This window comes from Caloenas nicobarica, chromosome 9 (genome assembly GCF_036013445.1).
Source record: "Caloenas nicobarica isolate bCalNic1 chromosome 9, bCalNic1.hap1, whole genome shotgun sequence".
NCBI lineage: Eukaryota > Metazoa > Chordata > Aves > Columbiformes > Columbidae > Caloenas > Caloenas nicobarica.
The window spans coordinates 22798987-22818773 of NC_088253.1; the positions used below are offsets into that span (position 1 = coordinate 22798987).

General features: G+C 54.3%; 1 protein-coding gene across 1 annotated transcript; it reads left to right on the plus strand.

Annotated features, from left to right (window-relative positions):
• Positions 1–1571: 1571 nt before the first annotated feature.
• Positions 1572–14376, plus strand: ZNF469 (zinc finger protein 469). The gene has a single exon (XM_065640928.1). The coding sequence runs from the start codon at positions 1678–1680 to the stop codon at positions 14374–14376; it is 12699 nt and encodes a 4232-aa protein (XP_065497000.1). The 5' UTR covers positions 1572–1677.
• Positions 14377–19787: the final 5411 nt, after the last annotated feature.

Here is a 19787-nt window from a genome sequence, read left to right on the forward strand (position 1 = left end):
AAAAAAAAAAAAAAAAAAAGGCTCCTTTATGTGGCTGAAAGAGCACAACTGTGATAATGTAGCGAGCGCTGGCCTTGGGTATTTTATCTTGGCAAGGAGCCTTTGCAAATTTAAACAGCAACAAACAGGCTCCGCAGTTGTGGCTGGACGCGGCATAAGTGGCGCATTGTTTTGCAAGCAAAACGCCGGCGTGGCCACGGGCCGCGTGTGAGCTTTGGCCGGGGAGCGAGCACGATGGGGTCCGGCCCTATCAGCCCGGGATTCATTTCACTTCGTGGGGTGTGTAATTGTGGAGGAATTGGAGCCCGGCAGCTCAAATCGGAGAGGGGACCCTGGGGAGCCCCCCCAGGCTCTCCCCACTGTGTTGCCTTCTCCTCTCTGCTCGCAGCATCTCTGCAGCAGGAGCAGCTCTCTCTATATGTACATGATAATATTATTAATAATATTATTAATGCATATGTGCTGTCGCAGCATCGTGAGGCGCTGGGTGCTCAGGCCAGCTGTTTATTTGTGCAAAGCATCAGATGGGAACTGAGAGACCTCGAATAAATGCAGGTTGCTGCCCTTTTCTTGCAGAAATGTTCATTTTCTGCTCAGATCGCTGCTGGGCAGGGACGGCAAGGCTGTGCAGCACGGGGTGGACCCCGAATGGGACTGGGGAGTATCATGCCTTTGCCTCCTGCAGCAGAGAGTAAAGAGGTGTTTTCAGTGAAGGACGAGAAATAAACCCTTTCTGTTTCCAGCAGACTTTTAAAAAGAGACTCTTTAAAACAGGCATTTACTCTTCTTTTTAATATAACCTGTGTCTGGGGCTAAAATCCTGCCTGGTACCTTTGAAAAGGCTGCGCTCGACTTGTGCTTCATGTCTAACACCCTGAGCTCCTGTGTTGTAAAACCAGCTGGTGAATTTGGGACTTTGTTTTTATTCTTTCAGCTACTTAACAGTGTCTAAAATCACGAGGGCGATTTGTAGGTGCTGTTAAAGTGAAGGCAGAGGCAGCAGAAGCTCAAGTCCTTTCTCTGGAGGTTTCAGAGCGATGGGTTGGTGGAGGGGCAGCAAGGTCCAAAGGATGCTGCACACACACATCATCATCCCTCTGACCGTGGGAGTTGGGACACGGGGACGTGGGGACACAGGAGCCCTTGCCAGGCCAATTCCCCCAGCCCAGCCCAACAGCCCTTCCCGCTAATCCGTAGGTGGAGCTCTTCTGTCATCTTTTTTCTGCTTATATTGCTAAGAAGTACCCAGAAATAGCTTCCCTGGGAGGAAAAAAAGTGCCTCCCTCAGCAGCTTTTGCCAAAGGCGAAACGCTCCGAGCAGCCTTTGAAGAGCCCAAAGTTGGAAGGTTTCACCCCAGGGATGCTCGGGGGGGGCTGCGCTGCCCCTTCCTCCATCCCCCTCCCCACTGCAGCACCCAGAAAAAGGGCCAAAATATCCCCCCTCCCTCCGCTGGTCCTCTCCCTGCCTGACAGCCGCCCTTTCTCTATTTTTCCAGGTCTGAAAGGATGCAGCAGAGCCCCACCGGCGCTTGGGACCCCTCGCCGCCCCGGGGAGCCGCTGCCCCTGTCCCCCTCCCGGTGCCCACCAGCAGAGGACCATGCCCATGACGGAGGGACGGCAGCTCGCAGCGGGACAGGAAAACGGGGCTTTTTAGCCTTTCCCCGCTCCTCGGTATCATGACTGGAGAGACCCAGCATGTTTACACCATCAGTGATACTGAGACTGGTCCCAAAGACCCCGAGAAGGACTTTGGATGCGAGGAGAAGGACGGGAGGGTGCTTGGCGGGGAGGGGACATCCCCCTTCCCCGTCCCCAAGGACAAGGAGCCCCACAGCCAGCGGGAAGCTGTGATCCGGCCGCAGCAAGTGGGGAAGATCGACTTCAAGTCCCTTCACCATAAGCCCAAGTTTGGCAATGACAGCACCTGGGGAGAGGTCAAGGGCAGCCCCCAGTCCCCCCCGGGGAAGGGACGAGCCCGTGAGCGCAGCCGGCGCTCGGGGAAGGGCGAGCGGGGCCACCAGCAGCTTTACCGGCTCAGCATCACCGGCACCCGGCCCAACCCCACCATCGGCATCGCCTACCCACAGCAGAAAGTGACCCCGCCAAAGAAGCCGGAGGCAAATCGTGGTCCCGTGGCCGGCAGCTACCGCTTCCACGTGCCCAGCATCCCGCAGCGCGAGGCCGAGCTCCGGCAAGAAGATCTCAGCTTCAGCCGCTGCTTCCCCGATGCCGCCGGCCGTACCTCCACCAACTATACCTCACAGCCCACTCCCCCCCATGCCCCCAAAGGGCAGCCCCCTGCCAGCATCCCCCTCAAGACCCCCGGCACCAATGGGCAGCTACATTATTTAGAGTTTCAGGCCAACGGGGCTGAGTCCTGGCCCTCCCCAGAGAAGAGCTTTGCCGGTGCTAGCTACGGGATCACGGTGCAGAAGCCCAGCTCTTTCCCCGAGGGTGGTAAAACCGGTGGCCACACTCTGGGGATTTTGCCATGTCAATACCCCTTCCAGCTGCTGCACGACTCGGGGAAGGAGCCGTACCGCGGCGATGCGGGGAGCCAGGAGTACCTGGACGTGGGGCTGGCCGCTGGCCAGCTGGGTCACGGCACCTTCACCTTCCACTCGTCCTCCCGAGAGTGGCAAGAGGAGGTGCTGAGCGGTGGCTCCTACGAGAGCGTGTCCCCCGAGGGCAGGCTCTATGGTTTGCCCGTGCCACCGCCACCACCGCCACCACCGTTCCTGCACCCGCCGCCGGCCCCGCACCACGGCCCGCCACGGCATCCTGCCGACCCCAACGGTGCTCTCTCGTCATCTGGTGCTATCGACCAAAACCCAAGCACTTTCCAAGAAAACCAAGCTGTTTTTCCGTCTAGTTTACACTCGCCTAGTATGCCAAAGCCAGTCGGGAAGAGGCAAGCCTCAGCGAAAGACAGTGTCCCCAGCCCGCGGCTGCTGGTCCCGAGCAGCCCTCTGAGAAGGAACATGCCACCAAATTCTCTCTCCCAAGTGCACTTTCCGAGCAAAGCCTATTGCAGCTCCCCCGCGGGCAGTGCCGGCACAGGATCCGTGCCTTTTGAGACAAGCGTTCCCACTACGGCACCCACCCACCCCCGGCTTGTGCAAGCTTGGGAAGGTGCCACTAAGGCGTTTTCTCCCATGGACCAGAATTCAGCACCTTATTCGAACCCTGTTGGAAACCAGTTCTCATTCGAGTGCCAGTCTGGCCCCGAGCAGAGGCAGCACAGGCAGAAAAATGCCAGGATGCCTTGGCAGCAAATACACCTCGCCTCTGCAATGCCCGCTGCAAACAGGCTCGAGCTGTCGAGACAGGTCACCAGCCAGAAGCTCCCCTTCCCCCTGGGCACAGCGGAGTGGCAGGGGAGCGGGAAAGCCCAGAAAGGGCCCCCCGTAAGTAATTCTCCAGGGTATCACAGCAAAAAGCTCTTGTCAGGAGAGAGTGTTGGGGTCCAGAGGGGAGACCCCAATTCAACGGGCGCTTTTTCTTTCGAGAGTGGGAAGGAACCGGGGTCTCCCGCCTGCGATTCAAGAAGCAAAGCCTTCTTCTACAGCATGGGTCAAGCAGGTCCTCCTCCTCCTCCCTCAAGGAGCTCGTCGGGCTCAGCGCTAGTCCTGCCAGCGTCAGCCTTGGTGGCTGCCTCCCCTTGCGAGTCCCCGCTACCGTCCCCTGTCCCCAACCCCACCTGCGGCAGCACCTGTTCGTCTCTCTCCCCCATGTCCAGCAGCCCGCTCAACCCTGGTTTTGAAGACAGCCAGATGTCCCGAGCGCTGACCCCCTCTCCCTTCTTCCAGCACCCCTGCCATCCCAAGGATGGCAATAAAACCTTCCACCCCTCCGACATCCTGAACTCCAGCTCCCTTCATTACCACCACCCGGACTCCATGAAGTCCTTCCACTTCCCTCCTGATGCTCTGAAAGATGACAACCTCCTGAAATGTGCCCCGGCAAGCCTATTCCACAAACCCGGCATGGAGGCGGCCAAAGGATGCTCGGATGGGCTGGACGGGGAGCAGCCTCCACCGCCGTACTCCTCTCATCACTTACTGGCCAACTCGCTCAGCAGTGCCAGCCTGGACCAGCTGGACGTGCTCCTGACCTGCAAACAGTGCGACCAGAACTACAGCAACCTCTCCTCCTTCCTCCAGCACCGCCAGTTCTGCGCCTCCCACCCCGCTGCTCCCCAGGGCGAGGCCAAGGATGCTCCCCGGGCAGCCGAGGGGCGGAAAGCACTCCCCACAGAACCCCCCAAGCCCCCCAGCCTGGGGCTTTCTCCAGACCCCCAGGCGCATTTGTTGGCATTAAACAAGAGCGATGACTTCTTGCTGGATGGGGAAAGCAAAAGCGAGGGCAAGGAAGATGCTCTGAAGGGCGGCCTCTTCAATGGCCTCGCCACCAGCTCTCTGCCGCTCACCGCCTCCGACCTGGATATTGACGACGCCAAGCTGGACAGCCTGATCACCGAAGCCCTCAACGGCCTGGGGTACCAGTCAGATAACCCAGAGATCGACAGCAGCTTCATCGACGTGTTTGCTGACGAGGAGCTGACGGGTGTGAAGGCGACCAGCGGTGGGATGTCCCACAAGGCGAAGGAAGCCCTGGCCTCAGAGAGCAAATCGAAGCAGGCAGCAGCAGAGGAGAAGGCAGCAGGCCAGCCCAAAGCCAGCTGTTTTTATGAGGACAAGCACCCGGGTGGGAAGCGGGTGAAAAGAGGGGCAGGAAAGCAGCACCTTCACAAGGGGAGGGCGGCGCGGAGGTTGGCAGCCCAGGAGCTGGATCCCGGGGTGGTGGGAGCAGAGACGATGCCCAAGTTGCGGGCAGGCAGGAAGAACAGCGTCCCACCAGCCACCACCTCCTCCAAGTCCACCTCCAGCCAAAAACATCTCAGGAAGCTCAGCCAGGAGCCTCCGACAAAGAGTGAGGTGAGACCAGGTGTTGACACCAAGAGCTCCAAGCCACCTCGGTTCTCCATGAAGGATATGAAGAAGCGGAAGCCCCGAAGCGGGACATGGAGCAAGGAGCTCATTCACAAGATTGTGCAGCAGAAGAACAAGCTCCACAAACTGCAGGTGAAGAGCAGCAAGCAGGCACCGTTCCCCCAGGTCGCTGAGAGGCTGGTGCCAGGTGCCAAGGAGGGCAGGTTTCGGGAGTACGAGTACATCTCCGACTCAGATGATGATGGAGCAGAGTGTAGCAAGGTCCGGGGACGGAAGAAGCAAGGCACGGGATTCACTGGGAGGACCAAGTACAGCTTTAGCAAGAAACGCCCAGGAAGAACTGAGAGATCCAAAGAGAAAGATCCAGCCTGGAGCTACAGCCGGAAAAGGGACGGTCAGAAAAGGGAGACACAGGAGCACAAGGGGGTCCTGAGCCAAGAGGTTGTTGAGAAGGAGGATTGTGCCACCAAAGTCCGAAGACAGAGCAGCCAGTCATCTACTGGCAGCAACCACAGCAACAGCATGCCCAGCGAGATGGCCACCAGCCCACCCTGCGCCAATGGTGCCAGCTCGGGCAGCGAGAAGCGAGGCGTGCAGAGGAGGAGACGCTCGGGTGGCTCGGCACGGGTGCCAAGGGCTCCGCTCAGCCTTCCTGAGGACAAGAGCCCAAAGAAGAGCCAGAAGAGCAAAGAGGACTTTCCCAAGGGGAGCAGGCAGTTGGGCTCAGCCAAACCTTTGCTAGCTGACTCCAAGACCCATCCGAGTGCTGAACCAGATGTTGCTGTGATGGATGGTGCAAAGGAGGAGCCGTCACTGCAGCCCCAGGACAGGCAGCTGCGCAGCACAGCCAGGAGCCCCATTGGGCTGTGCTGTAAGGAGAGGACAGAAGAGCCCAAAGGAGCAGAAAAGCACAAGGGTGAGACAGGAGAACCCAGCCTGGAGGCTCAGGACTCACCCAAGGTGTCCACAGTCAACCAGAGGCATCAGTTTGCCCCTTTCACGGATGGCGTGCTGGAGTACCATGCAGAAGAGCTAATTGCTCCATCCCAGGGCAGTAACGAATCTGGTCCTGGCAATGGGAGTGCTGCCTACTCGGAAACAGGCATCAAATACTTGAAGGCACATGGGTCAGGTGCCTTGGCAGTTGCCCCATACGAGGGGGATGCCATGGGGATGATGCTCACTGCCAAGGCACCCGAGCCATACCTCAGCACCAACAACGCGTTTTTCAATCCCAAAGGCCTTCCTGGTCACTACGATGACAATCTCTTCTCAAAGCCCCCAGCCTTGGGCTCCTCACACATGGATGACATGTACTTATGCCGGGATGACATCAACACCAGCTCCTTCGAGCAGAAGCATGCCAGCATCTCCCCCTACGCTGCAGAAACACCACAGGGCAAGGTCTCCTCCCCTCTCAGCTTCGATTCCTCTTCGATATTTGCAGAGCTTCCTGTCACTGAGTTCGATCCGCCACTGTATGAGAGTGTTTCTGCCAGCAAGGACGGTTATGTGACAACATTTACCAATGCCCCCAGCAAGCCACTGCCATTTGAGCAACCATATCCACCGTTCATGCCGGAGAAAGAGTGGTCCCTCATGGAGGAGGTGACTCCGATGCTGCCAGAAGACATGTCTCAGTTCCACAGCCTTTCGGTGGAGAAGCCGCTAGCCAAGAAATTCCCTGAGGAAGGACCTGTCCCCACCAGCCAACTCTCCCTGCCGCTGCCAGACAGGATAACGGATTATAACGTGACTTTTATGAACAACATATCAGACGATGAGCTGGAGATCAAGCGATTAGTCACAGAGCTGGAGAGTCAACTGCAGACCAGCAAGCTGGATAATGAGGCGTCTGTCGCCGTTCAGAAACCTGAGCAAGACGTCGCTGCCCATCTGCGAGGACCAGTGGCCGAGCAGTTCCCACCACTGCCGGCCAAGCAAGAGACGGGCCAGGAGAAAGGGCTGTTTTTGGCAGATGAGCTGGGCAGTTCAAGCCTGTGTGTCGAGGAGAGGCTGGGGAGTGAGAAGCCGGTTGTGACGAGCAGCCATGGGGACTATGAGACCCCCCGGGAGCCCTGGCCCTGCCCGGTGGAGCTGGGTTCACTGCAGACAGGGATGTGCCCCCCAGCTCCACTTGCCACGGGACATTTCTGCTCCAAAGACAGCGGCGAGCAGCTTCGGGGAACTGCAGCTGCTGAGGAAAGTGGCCCTGGAAAGATGGAAAATGGGTCTTCATCCAAAAGCCTACCTGGCTCATGCACACCAGATGGAACAGAAGCTCCTGCCTACACAGACCCTGTGACAAAAAGCCCCCCTGTTGTCACCGTGTTCCCCAAGACCCTGGAGGCAGCAGAAGCGACCGAAGATCCCCTGCCATCCCTGCCATGCCAGCGCGATGCTGAGACCTTCCCTGTGCCAGGGAAAGTGGATGAAGGCTTCACTGATGCTGCAGAGCTGGAGAAGTTTGATGCTCATCTTCCAAACCCTAAACCTGAATTTGGCTTTCAGCAAGGTCCCACCCCAGCCATGGATCTCCCATTTTCACCTCACATCAAAGAGGTCCCAGATACAGAAGAAAGACCCTTAAGCAAGCCCAAGTCACCCAAAATGGCAAAAAGCACCGTGGACTTCAAAGGGGATGGTGGCGAGTCTACATTGATGGAAGAAGCAGAGAGGAAGAGCCCCACCACCTATCCAGATCCTGGACATGGCGACAAAGCCAGCAAACAAAAAGTTCTGCTGTTTGATATGCTGAGTCTGCCCAAGGAGACGGACTGCGGCTCCCGACAGTCATTGGCATCCCCGGAGACAGCTGCCAACCCTCTGCAGCAGCTCCAGCTCTTCGTTGCCCGAACGGTGAAGAGCAACGAGGAGGAGTTGTTGATGCCGTGCTTCCCCATGCTGCTCGCTCCCAGCCAGCCCTCTGCCACAGCCCACGTCCAGCCGGAGCAGAAAGAGGAGAACGGTGGTCCCTTGGAAGGGGAAACTCAGACCTTCTGCCCTGCCCAAGGGGAGGGGGATGTCCCCATTGGAGGCAAGACGGAAAATATTGCTGCCCCAGCAAAAGAGGCTGTGCTTTTCACTGGTGGGTGCGAGCAGCTGGAGTCATTGGGTGCAACGGGCTCTTACCGTGCAAAACAATCCACATTTGCGAAGCCAGAGCTGCAAAATAATGTAATGGAGCTGCAGCACTTAGCAAATGAACACATGGAGCTGAATGACATTAATATCCATGCAGATGGTGTTTCCCAAGAGTGTAATGACCTCTCGCCACTCAAAAACACAGCGGTGACCCAACTGCCAGGACAAGAAAAGAAAGCTGATCAACTTGTGGAAGAGCAGGAGCAAGATAAAAACAAAGTGACCTTGGCATTTAAAAAACACGAGCAATCCCATTTACGCCATAGTTTGCTTGAGAAAGAGACGCTGGGCAGTGCAGCAGCAGAAAGGCTGGAAAGGAATGAGGTGGGACAGGGGACACAGCCCCTGCACAGTGATCCCACCAGTCCCACCAGTCCCTCCGAGGAGGATTTCCACCAGGATCACCACTTGGTGCCGGAGATAAGTGCTGGAGCAGTCAATGCAAAGGTTCCCAGGGAAGGAAATGGCAAGAACTTGTCCCTCAATGACTGTCACTACACGGGCGAATCGCTGGCCAGCGTGCCCTTGGTGACCAATTTTTCTCGCCCCAAATGCTTGCAAGGTGATGGGGCTGGGGGAGGAGAGGTCCCCAACTTCGGCACTCAGCTCTCAGTTGAGAAGGAATACGGCGTGTCCCTGCTTAATGCATCAAGTTCGTTTGTCATGAAGAGGTGTCCTCCCGAGGCCAACAGCCATCGCAGCCCTCACCCCACCATGGACCTGGTAGAGCAAGAGACATGGAAAAGACCACCCACATTCCCTCCCTCGCTGCATCACTGTGGGGCTGTGCCCACGGAGGTGGTCGAGGACGGTCACCGTCACCTCCCTGACGTTTTGGGTAGCTATGGACCACCTGAAAGAGAAGGGACAGCAAGACCCTACACTCTGCTGCGTGCTAATGGTCTGGGGGGCTCTGTCTTGGAGATGGATGATCCCCAGAAACCACATGGGAAGGACAGCTCTCTTCCCTACTCACCGCCTTTCAGCCAAAAGGGTGTTGGGAAAGAGGTACCTGAAAGCACCAGTGCTGTGCCGTCAACCTCTCATTTTAAAGAAAATCAAGCATGCACCATCACGGATATAGTAGTTAACTCCATTCCTCTGGAAACCCAAGATTACCCAACCCAGACCGCGACAGATCTTCTGCCGATCAGAGAAGGAGAGATAAACCTGAATCAAGAGAAGAACCTTGAAAGCTGCTCTGATGATGGACATAAGCATCAAAGTGAAACAGAGGCCTTGTCCAGTGGTTTTGTTGTTCAGCGGGCGCCAGCTGCTGTCAGCAAAGGTCTTACAAGAACTGGAGATCTTGGTCCTGCTGAATTAAATGGCCACGAGTTTTCAGAGGCAGCAGAGGTGAGACTTGGTCTTTCCAAAACCACAGAGAGTGGAGAAAAGAGTTTAAAAGGGGAGAAACCCAAAAGCCATGGGGCTGGAGAAGCCGGGAGTTGTGTCTTAAACAATGTGGGCCAAGGAGAGGGCAGCACGTGTAACAGGACTCCAAACCCTTCCCAAAATGAACTTCACAAAGAAAAGAAGCCAAACGGGCTCCCGGTGACCTGTGACATTTGTTCAGCTTCTTTCCGGTCCAAGCCTGGCCTGACCAGGCACAAAGCTGTCAAGCACCAGGTGAAGAACGGTAGCGTACCACAGCCCAGCAAGACTCCCAGGTCCACTTTGATTCCTGCAGACAGGACACCGAAAGCAGCCCAAAAGGTGCCCAGGAGGAGCCTGAAGACTTCGGTCCAAGAGAAAACCTGCATTTCACAGATGCCAACCACCAACGTTGACCACATCCTCAAGAAAATCCGCCCAGACCTGGAGAAAGAGCCCAACACGCAGATGCAAGAAGTGGTCAGCAGAGTGCTCAGCGACCTCAGCGTCATCTCCTTCGAGATGTCCCAGGAGCTGCACCGCACACAGGTTCTGCAGAAGGAGATGAAGGCAAAGGGACCGCGCTCGGAGACAAGGGGAGCAGGTGAGGCGGCGGCTGGGAAGCTGGACCTGGGACAGCAAGCCGGGAAGGGAGAAAAGGGCAGAAGGAGCCAAAGCAAAGATCCTGGAGAAGTGAACAGCAATTCTGAAAAGAAGCTAAACAGGAAAGTGAGAAGAAGGAAAGCAAAGGTATTTCCCAGTAGAAATGAGTCTGATGGTCCATGTGAGCTGGAGAAGAACGCAGGTTCTCCCCCTGCTGAACTCATCTCCAGTCTGCCCAGGGTCCTAGAGGGCTTGCGTGAGCCAGGTGGTTGCATCTCCACAGAGGAACAAAATAGGTCCAACTCATCCCAGCACTCTCAAAAAGCTAAACAGTCCCCTTGTACAGCTGAGCTTGCAGACGACATGGGCAACGGGATGGTGTCTTCAAAGGAGATGGTCAGCAAGGAATCAGTAACAGGCACAGTTGCCTCTTCCAGGGAGGTGGAATATCCAAATGGAAGGGAAGACATCCAGGCTTGCAAAAAACGGATTAGTGGGTTTGTGAAGCAGGTGGAGAAGGGATTGGGCAAGGTAGAAAAAGAGCAGCATCGTGGTGGCGACGGCACAGGGGAGGTAGATGCTGAGGCAGGAGACAGTCCTGCAGCAGGCAGCAGCCCTGGGAACCAGAGCGATGCCCCACAGGGTCCCACAGCTCCTGCTGAAGGAGGTCTGCTGGTGCAGACAGGTGGTTTGGAAACCACCCAGAAGGTTCCTGAGCAAGGCGCTCTGCAGACCACACCAGGGACCAGCCCTCCTGCAGAGCCAAAGCGATGGGCAAAGGCAGACACACCACCAGGCAGAGAGCACCGCATGGAGAGCACGGCCACCTCAGACCTCCAGAGCTTGTTTGACGATGACTCCACATTCTCCCAGCTCTTCCCACGGGATGACCAGTTTGTCCGGAGAAGGTGCACACGGGTGTATGGGAAGCGCAGCAAGAAACCCAAGCCTGTCACTGAGGTGAACCTCCAGCCAGCAGGTGCCATCGACCTCTTCACGATCCGATTGGCTTCTGACCTCAGCGAAACCAGCCCTTTTTGTGTCACCAGGGACGACCCTTGTGAATACGAAACCATCTCTGTCGATGACGCCTTAATGCTAAACATGTGTCACGGCAGCAAGGCCAAGAGCAGAGATGCTGCTCCCAATGGATCTAAAAGCACTGAGCTGAGGTTGGACAGCGAGAAGACTGACCAAGGGAAGGAGGACATAGACCTGGAAGACAACATGCTAACCTTTTTGTGCCAAAATGGCCAAGTGGACAATGTCCCCAACTTGAACATCTGGGGGAGTCTGGAGAAGGAGGGAGAAAGCCTCTCTGCCGAGGACATGTTTGAGCCTCTGATGGACCTTGAGGACGAGCGCTTGCTCAGAGAAGCGAGCTCCGAGCCCCCCGACCTGGTGGAGGAGCCCTACGATGGCAAGGCTAATGAAGATTCAGACTCTCCCGAATTTCATACCATCAACATCGAGATGCTGAACGCAAAGCTGAAAATGAGAGACATATGCTTCTTCAGCCCTTGTGAAGATCTTCCTGACCATGGGGAGGACAATGCCATGAATTTCAAGCTGAAGCCGGGCCAGCACAGCAAGCACAGAAGTAAGCTGGAAGATGGGAAGGTAGGGAAAAACCGCGGTGAGATAACCATCAAGGCCAAAGACAAGCAGTACAAATGCAAAGTCTGCTTCCAGTGGTTCCTAACTTTGGGGGAGCTGGACTTCCACAAGCTCTCCCATAACCCTTCCCCTCCACCTACCTGCTACATGTGTGTCCAGCGCAAATTCAGCTCCCGGGAGCAGCTGAGGGACCATCTGAAGGAGAAGCACGCCAAAAACAAAGCTGGTCTGTGGGCTTGTGGGATGTGCCTGAAGGAGATCTCAGACGTCTGGATGTACAACGAGCACCTCCGAGAACACGCCACCCAGTTTGCTCGCAAGGGGCAAGCGCAGAAGTCCGTGATGGGCCTGCCAGCCTGCTTCGGTGAGGACAATGCTGCTGTCACCCATTTCCTCAACACTATCATGTATCGGAAGCCCAGCAGGTCCTCCCGGCATGCCGACCCCAGCAGCAAGCATGGGATTAGCAGAGAGAGCAAGAGCCCCAAGGATCTGCCCATTGAACAGGAGGCCAAGGCGATGAAAGACCCCTTGGAAAGTAATGTCAAGGTGAAGCCACCTGCACCCAGCTCCTCTAAAACATCTGCCAGTCCATCTCCAGAGCACATGGCAAAAAGCGAAGGCACTCCAAAATCTGTCCCCATGCACCCAGACTGCAAGGATCCTTCCAGGGACTGTCATCACTGTGGCAAACAGTTTCCCAAACCCTTCAAGCTCCAGCGGCATTTGGTTGTGCACAGTTTACAGAAGATTTACTTGTGCCACAAGTGTCCAATGTTCTACCAGGAGCCCAAAGAGCTTCGAAACCACCTCAGCCAGGAGCATGGGATAGTAGAGGAGCAGGAGATCAAGCACACCACCCTGTACGCATGCGAGCTCTGTGCAGACGTCATGCACGTTATCAAGAAGTCCTTCATCTGCAGCATGTGCAACTACACCTTCTCCAAGAAAGAGCAGTACGACCGGCACATGGAGAAGCACCTGGTGGGAAGCAACAAGACTTTCAAATTCAGAGGGGTCATGAGACCTGGCGTTGCCTGCAGAGAAGGCAGGGAGAAGGTGAAAGAGGACAGCTCTCTCCGGGAGGGTGTGCCACCAAGCAAGAAGAGGAAGGTTGCTCACCACAGCAGCTCACCGGTCCACCTGGACCACACTAGTGACCTTCAGCTGGTAGAGGTTGCAAGGCCCAACCTGCAAGCTCCCACTGACTCCTTCCCTACAGCACCCACTGACCCAGGAGCACCCCAACCCTCCGTGAAAACAGAAGACGTGGTGAGTGACTTCTCTGACCTCCTGGCAGAGATGGACAAATCCCAATTTGATACCCTTCCTCCACCACCCTGCCTCTCCCCATCTTTGCCACAGGCCATGGCGAGCGGTCCGGAGCTCAGCCATATCACTGCCCTGTCTATTGAGGAGCTGGAGAAAGGAGCGTTTGATGGGAAACCACTTCCTTTCTTGGACTCACCTGAGTTCACCATTGACCTTGCTGGGTTGGCTTGTAACCAGACCACAGACCAAAAACTCTCTCCTCCACACCTCACCGAGAAACGTGGCTACACTGATGCCTGTAAAAGAACAAGCGTAGGTAACAAAGACAAATACACAGCAGGTGTCCTGGAAAATCCCAGTGCAGCCACCCACACCATGGATGGGATCCCATTTCTCCAGCTTGCTGAGAAGGTCTCGGAACTTCCTTCCCCCCAGACAGAGGCTCCACCAGCCAAGGAGACCCACAGGTGGGGTAACCCCAGTGCCAGCAACGCCTCTTCTTGGGAAGGTGCGTCTAAAGCCACGTCTCCAGAAGCTGCCCACCACTCCCTGCCCCTGAAGGACAAGACAGCTTCACCCACGCTGAACAGAGTTTCCAAAGATTCAGCCCTGCAGAAGAAGACCACGAGTAGCCAACCCAGCGGTGGGGCTGCTCCTGTCATGGACAGCCCTGGCGACAGCACCGAGGATGGTCAGCAACCTGGTCTGGGGAAGGAGAAGGCCGTTCCCGAGGCCAACGCCAAGGACAGCAGCGCTAGCGCCAAGGACCAAGGTGTCAACCCAAGCAAATCCACCAGCCACCACCCCAGAGGTGAGGCGACAAGTAATGCCATGAGACACGGCCATGTGGAGCCCAGCAAAGCTGCCGGCAAGCTTCATCCCAAGAGATGGAAAGAACACAAGTCCTCAGGCCACCGGAGCAGCTCTGGCTCCCGGGAGAACTTAGAGGGAGATGGGAAGAAGAAAAAAGCCCGGACATTGTGTCCGGGGAGGAGCGAGAGTGCCAGCGAGCTCAAACGCGCTGGCTGGAGCAACACCGAATCTTCTGCCCTCTCCTCCGGGAAGAGGGAGGCGCACTGCAACAAACTGGTACCCAAACCCAAACCAGGCACCCAACTGAAGAAGATGGTCCTGGACACTTTCAACCAGAAGAAGGGGGAGCTCCGCCATGCCAACGGGGACATGAAGCGCAGGAAGGCCATTCTGGGGAAGAGCTTCCACCAAGTGTTGGCCAAGGGGCCATCGCCATCACCGCGAGGTCCCTTGCACGGCCCACGCGCTGCCCGGGGTGCCAAGCCGGGCGGCTCGGCCACCTACCACACCGCCGAGTCCCAGAACAACCTGCTAAGCCAACTCTTTGGGCAAAAATTAACTAGCTTTAAAATTCCTTTAAGACGAGATACTTCAGAGTAATTTATGGAAGTGACTTATGGTGATCCTCAGCTGCTTTCATGGGGTTTGCAAGGGTAAAAATTATCAAAGCATTCAATTCGTTTGTGTAGCATGATTTCTCTGTCTAGCTTAAATGAACTTGCACTGCAGCCTCTGTGAAATAGTTTGCTTTGTGTCTACTAATCTACTTTAATTCACCTGATTTATCATGCAAATGCTAGAACTTTGATGTTGCTGATGATTTTCATGAACTGAAATTATAATCGCTTTGGGCAGACTGAATCGTCAAGAGCAATTGCTTTATTGCAGAAGTGCTGAGGTTACAAGGATACTTGCAAATCTCAGACCCTTTTGAGACTGTGTCTGTGTTATCTTTGTACAAAGTACTTGAAGAGATGAACTTCATTCCATAGACGTCTTATTCATAAGGTGCAGCACACTGTAGAAAGCAAATTTTTTTTTTTTAAGATTTTGCACAAATAATCCCATACAATTCATTTAATTGGGAGCTGGCCTAAGAGATGATACAATTTAAAAAAAAAATTAAATTAAGAATTGAGTTTCCTATATTTTGACAGCCATCCCTATGAATTTATTTCTACATCGTCAAGAGAATAACGAACCGGCTGCCATTCTGTGACCACTGTAGACGATGTAACCGGAGAAGAGCCGCCACCGCGAGCAAACTGCACCTTGACACTTGTGAAAAACTCTGATTTTTTAGGGTTGGGTTTTGGTTTTGGTTTGGTTTGCTTTTTTTTTCTTTTTTGTCTCTGTGTGTGTGTTTTCTTTTTGTTTGTGGGGGGTTTTGTTTTTTGTTTTGTTGTTTGGTTTTTTTGCGCAACGACAAAACTGTGCCAATTTACCGCACCAAACCGGTACTGTCCGAGTGCCCTCAACGGTATCACTTCTAAACTATCTTACTGTATCGAGTTAGTGGCTCTATAGGTATCCGCTTTTTACTATGCAGTTACTGGTGCTATTCTTCTTTTGTAATGTGAATACAGACTTCCTTGATTGAAAAATAAAAGGGAACCATTAGGAAGTAGCTGTTACCTGTAAAGGAAAACAAAGCAGGAAAAAAAAAAATTAAAAATCCAACTTTAGGGAAAAAAATCCTGTATGCTGGTACTCCATAGTGTTGAAAAGGTTATGTCATGTTAAACGAGCACGTTATACAACCAAACTTTTGAATCCAGAAAGAAATCTCAGGTGCAAACGAGGACATGGAAGATAATTAAAAATACTATTGAAATACTCCCAAGTCAAGGAGGTGAAGTAATGCACTGATGTGATATGAACAGTCAGAGTACTTTGCGTCTGTCCTGCAATTATTATTTTTTGTTTTGTTTTAGATTTAAAAGGAAAAAAAAAAGAGGCTTTATTCTGTTAATATGTATCTTTACAATTCTTTGTATTGTATAAAAATATTGTAGGTAATTTACCTTGGGTGCAATGTGTTCTGTCAAAAGTTTTTATTTTGATATTTTGTCAGAGAAGCAGAGAGAGCAGGAAACGCCATTTTATGATGTTGTATGTGTGCTTTAAAAGTGCCTCTTTAATATTGTTAAATAAAGTATGAGATGAAAATATGGGGTGGTACTGTAAAATCATACATGAGTAATCTTTTCAAATATATTCCAATATTTTCACAGAAATTTCCTGTCTGCGTGATGTTTGTGGGATGTGTCCCGTACCCCGCGGTCCCCTCCTCCCACGCATATCTCTAACCAAACGATGATATTTCCAATGGACAGCTGGATGCTCTTCATGGTGTCCTCTGGAAGGTGGCCACAGGAGGACGTTGGTGTCACTGCTGTCACCTTGCAATCTTTTGCAAAGCGATGGAGCTTCTCAGTGGTGAAGATCCTTGTGAATCTCCTCTTCCCCGCTGCATCTTGCCCAACTCCTACTCAAGACATGGGTGTCTTGTCCCGCAGGGGCAAAAGAAAGCCCAACATGATGGTGAAGGCCCCATTTGATCATCATCAGCTGGCGATGGCAATGGCCCAGTTTGGTCATCACCAGCTGGTGATGATGATGCCCTAGTTTGGTCATCATCAATTGGTGATGGTAATGGCCCAGTTTGGTCATTATTAATTGGTGATGATGATGATGATGATGATGGCCCAGTTTAGTCATCACCAACTGCTGATGGTGATGGCCCAATTTGGTCGTCATCAACTGGCAATGGTGATGGTTCAGCTTGGTCATTTAGCAGTTGGTGATGGTAATGGCAAGGGCCCGGTTTGGTCATCACCAGTTGGTGATGACGATGCCCTAGTTTGGTCATCGTCAACTGGTGACGACATTGGCCCAGTTTGGTCATTATTAATTGGTGCTGGTGATGGCCCAGTTTGGTCATCACCCATTTGTCCTCAAGCTGACCTCTGTCAGCACAGCGCTGAGGTCTGAAGGTAGGAGGCTGACACAAAGCCAGGCATATTATATTCTTTAATTACTGTTGCAATCACAACATTTAAACGCTGTCAGTGAGAGATAGCTCCTCACCGCAGGCTGGAATCCTTGCCACTTGGGGCTTGTAACTAAAACTGCAGGATTAATTTGATTAATTGATAGAATTATTTTCCAAACTACTCTTTTGTTTATGGAGGCTTAAAATGCTTGCCGCCTGCACCCTCCTGGTGTGTTGCAGAGTGGAGATAAAGTGGCTGAAAATAATTAGTATGGCTTAATTTAGGGACAAAAAATAACCTCAGAAGAATTTTGCAGAAAATTTAAGGCAGCACATTTTACTTTGTTTTTGGCAGGAAGTATTATGGAGCTGGAAATGGGACTTTTATGTTTTCCTTCTACTATATTTCACCAGGGCTGCAGAACTGTGGGGCGGGGGAGTATTTCATGCCTGGTTGGTGCTGGAGCTCTCCCGCACCCCTGGATTCATGACCTGGAAATGAAGCCCCCCGCAGGAGCCAGAGGTTCGCTGCAGGGGCTGGGACCCGTCCTGGGGACACTGGCTGCGGGGACACCGTCTGACAGCAGCACCCACCTTACTGCAGCTCAGGCTCAGGCGATGCTCCCCATGAAGCTGCTGGCATCATCCCTGCGGCTCTGAAAGATGAAATATTGTATTCTTCCCTTTTTTCTCTAGGATAGAGAGGAGGTTTTTATTCCTCCATACCCTCCCGCAATCTCAGCACCTGCCGAGCGGGTGAACCCCACCATCCATCAGCTCCCTAAACCCCCCTGGGTTTGCTGCATCCCGCATTATCCAGCAGCACTTGTCACTCGGGAGATTTCAGGTCCTCGTCAACGTCATTCCAGCGAGGACAGCAAAGCTGGGCAGCGTCTCCCAGCTGCAGATTAATTCGCTGCTCGGTGGGTGCCAGCGGCACGGGGGGGCACCCATGGGACAAGGCACGTCTGGGGGTCCCAGGGCTGCACCCCACTGGCCTGCATCGTCCTCGTCCCAAATCCCCACCCTCTGCAATGGGGACAACCCTGCCACCAGCCCCAGGGTGGCCGGGTCTGAACGGAGGGTGCCTGGCATTGCACCGAGTCCCTTTCTCGGCTTCTTGCCACCACCCTAAATTTTCCTCAAGCTACTGTTTGCCCTTCAAGCCCCCCCAAATCCAACTGCCTTTTCTTCTCAGGCGCACACCCAAGTTTCTGAGCTGGAGGTGCTTTAAGCCTCTCTGTAAAGCCCAGGGGATAACGGGATCCACCATGGTTGTCATGCTGCTAGCCGGGGCTAAAGATTTATAATTTTTTTTCTTGCTCTTGAGTCAAATCTGGCTGTTCCTTGCACAGCAGGAATTTAGACTGTGGCTCCCACGTCCCCATGGCTGCATGTGCATGATGGGGACCACACACACCCACAGGCTCCTGCATCCCTGATGCTGAATTGCCTTCAGGTGGGGAAACCCTGAGCCCAAGTGGATGTGGGGATGGCAGATTTGGGGGAGATGGAGAGATAACGCAGGAGTAAGCCAGGCCTAAGCTGTGCCCAAGCTGTCCCCAAGCTGTGCCTGAGCTGCAGAGCCCCCAGGCTGCTGGCAGCTGCCTGGGGCTGAGCCACAGGCAGGTGACAAGTGGCACCCAGGGCCAGGTTCTGCTGCCGGCAGGTGGCAGGGTCCCCCCGCAGCACATCCAGCACCCAGCCCCGCGGGTCCCAGCCTGCCCACAGGCCAGGCCATGGAGATGCCACTCCTTCCTCGAGGGACAAAAGCACCAAAAACCCTAAAACATGACTTTTTGAAGCTGTTTCTGCAGCCTTGGCAGAGTCGTGCCAGCGGATGGTGCCACCAGCCAGGGCAGCCCATGGTCCCACGGGCACCCAGACCCCCTTGGGGTGCTCAGTGCAGCACCCAGCATCACCAACAACCACCCCTCGCCCCTGAAATATGGCCAAGGCAGCGCCTTAGCTGTTCCCATTTACATTCCTCCGCCGACACCTCCTCTCCCTGCACCTCTAATAATATCACCCCAGATTAATTGGCACTAATACAAATGTACACAGCTCCATAAAAAGATGTCACCGCGCTCACAATGGGGGAAACGGCTGCTCGCGCATTATCTCTGCTCTGCAGGCGTGTAATTCACTCCTCGGGAAAACACGCTATTTATTCTGTTACCCTATAACAATCTCTCTGCAAACACGATGGGATCGGGGGTTGAGGGAGACAAAAAACACCCGGCCATGCCGCTGTCATGGGCACCGTGCCTGTTGTCCCTGTGCAGGGGCACCCATGGGTCCCCTGCATGGCAAGGTGGGATGCGCGGGGTGACAGGACAGGGAGATGTGGGACTCAGAGACGTCCCCACACCAGCGACACAGCCCTTGGCCTGGTGTTGTTTGATGCGACTGCAAATTCTCAGGCCTGGGGGGGATCGAAGAGGCTTTGGGACAGTGCCAAAAAGCTAATTAAAAGGACGCTGGTGAGGAATGTGCAAGGGGAAGGACTGCAACCTGTTTCCTCCCCGCAGCTGGGCTGCCCTCCCCAGGGCAGGGTTTCACCCTGTGTTTGGCACTTGCCAGCTTGCTCGAGGCTTTTTTTGGCTTCTTATGGCAGGGGTGAGATGCAGCAGCCCCCTGGGGGTGTGACAGTGACCAGGGTCTGTCTCCTCAGCTCCCCAAATGGTGCTGCCACTGCTTCTTCTAGCACAAAGAGCCAGGAATAGCCAACGTTCCCTGCGCCGTCCTGGGGAGAGGAAATTTGGAAGCCTTATTTGTGTTCACTCATCCTCAGCACCCCCCCAGGTCCAGGCAATTAATGGCGTTGCATTTAATTAAATGGTTTGTCTAATTGTCTTGGTCTAAGCCAACTTGCTGGGTAAATAACACGGGTGCTGTGAGCGGTGCCGGCGGGCGATGCCGTGGATGTGCTGAAGGAACCGGCTGGTTCTGCAACCCCAAAACTCCTGCAGCCGTGCCGGGGGAGATGGAGACCCCCCGAAAGCAGCAGAGCTTC

Excerpts from the sequence above, each read along its gene's own strand:
- ZNF469 (XM_065640928.1), top strand. The coding sequence starts at position 1,678 with ATGACTGGAGAGACCCAGCATGTTTACACCATCAGTGATACTGAGACT.